The following is a 2,058-nucleotide window of genomic DNA, read 5'->3' as shown; positions in this document are numbered from 1 at the left end:
TGTAGGCTATTTGACATAAATAATTCATACAATCTACATTTCATTATTTTATAAACATCTATGGTTCCACTGCATTGCCCCCCCCCCCCCCCCCCCCCCCCCCCCCCCCCCCCCCATTTAAGAAGGGTCTTAGCCACAGGTGAATGTCTTTGTTCAGATAGACTGTATTGAAAACATGTTGATTAGGACAAGGACAAGCAAATGTTAATCCATACATAGCGTGGCTTGGGGATCGGTTTTGTCAACATTTTGGAATCGCTTACTATTTTAGAACGTTTGTCTGGCTACATAAGATTCAGAGTCCTAACTCTGAATCAAGACTGAAGAAAACAAACCTAGACCATAATCTACATTTGAATAGAAGCATGATTATAAGTACTATTAATACAACTTGTTTGGTTGTAAGACTTCCCCCCAAGTGCATTATGTTCCAGTAGCCCACTGTGAAAATAAAGCTATTTACAATGTGTCAAACAAGATGTAGGCTATCTAATAAATACAACCGAATAAACCTTTATGCTGTTTATTAAACATGATGTTATCATACTTTACCGTTTTAGCTTTAAAATGTAATTTCAGGATAGTTTAGGATCCCACGTCTTATATAAGCATTTAGGTTATATGCAAGGATAGAGACGGTGCACATGAATGAATGAAAGAAACTTTCAATATTTTTAAAGTTATAGCTACCACAAAATGCAATACCACCAGTGAGACATGCCAGTTGTGGAAGCCAAATGTCAATCCTATATCCCCACAGGCCAGATGGTCAAGTCGAGTGCATGTGTTGCTGTCCCAAAGGCATAGTCACCTGCGTCAAGACTCCAAGACAATGGATGGAGGTCCCCCCCTCGACGCGCGAAACTCGCATAAATACAGCGCTCTCCCTCCGCTCAGCACACAGCAGCTCACCACCTCGCAAAGAGCACATCGCCTCTCTCCTAAAAGCACAACTTCTAGCTAAAGACATGACTCCAAGAATCACTCCTGAGACTACCCAGCTTGTCCCCTCAAGGTCCACGGTGGCCCAGAGGAAAGAAGCGAACGAACTGAGAAAGGTAAGAGAAACTAAGAGTCAAATGTGTTTATCATTCAACTCGCTATACTGTAGCTTTCGTTCAATGCTATATACCCTTTTCGAGTTACTAATGGCTTTTTATCGCTTCTTCCAGACACTAAAGCCTTTGTTGGAAAAGAAAAGGCGCGCACGCATCAACGACAGCCTCGGTCAATTGAAGACTCTAATCCTCCCTCTGGTCGGCAAAGACAACGCTCCATACTCGAAGCTTGAGAAAGCCAATATTCTGGAGATGACCGTCCGATTCCTCCGAGATCTCCCTTCATCTTCAGTCAAAAGTCAGTATTATTTCAGAAAGCTAATTCTATCATGTTGTGTATGTGTACCGTGTTGTATGAATATGTTGCACATTTGTCATTGGGTCATTAAACTAAACTTTCGCCTATTTTTTCCCCCAGGTTCATCAGACAGCTACAAAGAAGGGTACAAAGCCTGCCTGCAGCGCGTCACCGCTCTGATCCCCAAAACGAACCTGGACAAAGACTCGTGTCAGCGGGTGAACGACTTCATCCAGCAGGCCATGTCTGCGTCCGTCGACCCAGCTTGTCAGAACTGTTGCGCCCAGAGCTCCAGGGCTTTCCCCCAGATTCAGCAGAGACTCCTGAGCCTCAAAGCCAACGTTGGCTCCAGAATCGAGAACCACTCGAACTCGCTTCCCAACCTGCCCCAGCCAGTGCCACAAACTATCAATGCTAACATGTGGAGACCCTGGTAGATTAGACAGACGCTCCCTTAGCGAACATTGTTTTGTGATATATATATATAAACGCTGTTAGATGTAGATATTAACTGGAAGAGATGAGGGAGTTATTTCACGTTTGACTAGTAATGCATTTATTTATTCACAGACAAATCAGATGAGCACAGACTTTATGAGCAGACAAATTCTATGATCTTTGTTAGGCTAAATGCAATCCTCTTTGGGATTTCCAAGATTTGGGTTGTAGACAACACAATTGTAAAACCCCAAGGGTTATTTT

At 43.2% G+C, this 2,058-nt stretch overlaps 1 protein-coding gene across 1 annotated transcript; it reads left to right on the top strand.

The window, feature by feature from the left end:
• Positions 1-968: 968 nt before the first annotated feature.
• On the top strand, positions 969-2,058 carry LOC139367577 (transcription factor HES-2-like). The gene is made up of 3 exons (XM_071105831.1): positions 969-1,058; positions 1,173-1,356; positions 1,477-2,058. The coding sequence occupies exons 1-3, from the start codon at positions 969-971 to the stop codon at positions 1,791-1,793; spliced, it is 591 nt and encodes a 196-aa protein (XP_070961932.1). The 3' UTR covers positions 1,794-2,058.

This window comes from Oncorhynchus clarkii, chromosome 16 (assembly GCF_045791955.1).
Source record: "Oncorhynchus clarkii lewisi isolate Uvic-CL-2024 chromosome 16, UVic_Ocla_1.0, whole genome shotgun sequence".
Taxonomy (NCBI): domain Eukaryota; kingdom Metazoa; phylum Chordata; class Actinopteri; order Salmoniformes; family Salmonidae; genus Oncorhynchus; species Oncorhynchus clarkii.
The sequence above is the reverse complement of the archived record's forward strand: the minus strand, read 5'-3'. Positions and strand labels throughout refer to the sequence as shown.

Bases quoted from the DNA above. Each gene is read 5' to 3' on its own strand.
- LOC139367577 (XM_071105831.1), top strand. From the start codon at position 969: ATGACTCCAAGAATCACTCCTGAGACTACCCAGCTTGTCCCCTCAAGG. The intron at 1,059-1,172 runs GTAAGAGAAACT...CGCTTCTTCCAG, and splicing joins AAGCGAACGAACTGAGAAAG to ACACTAAAGCCTTTGTTGGA. The intron at 1,357-1,476 runs GTCAGTATTATT...TTTTTCCCCCAG, and splicing joins CCCTTCATCTTCAGTCAAAA to GTTCATCAGACAGCTACAAA.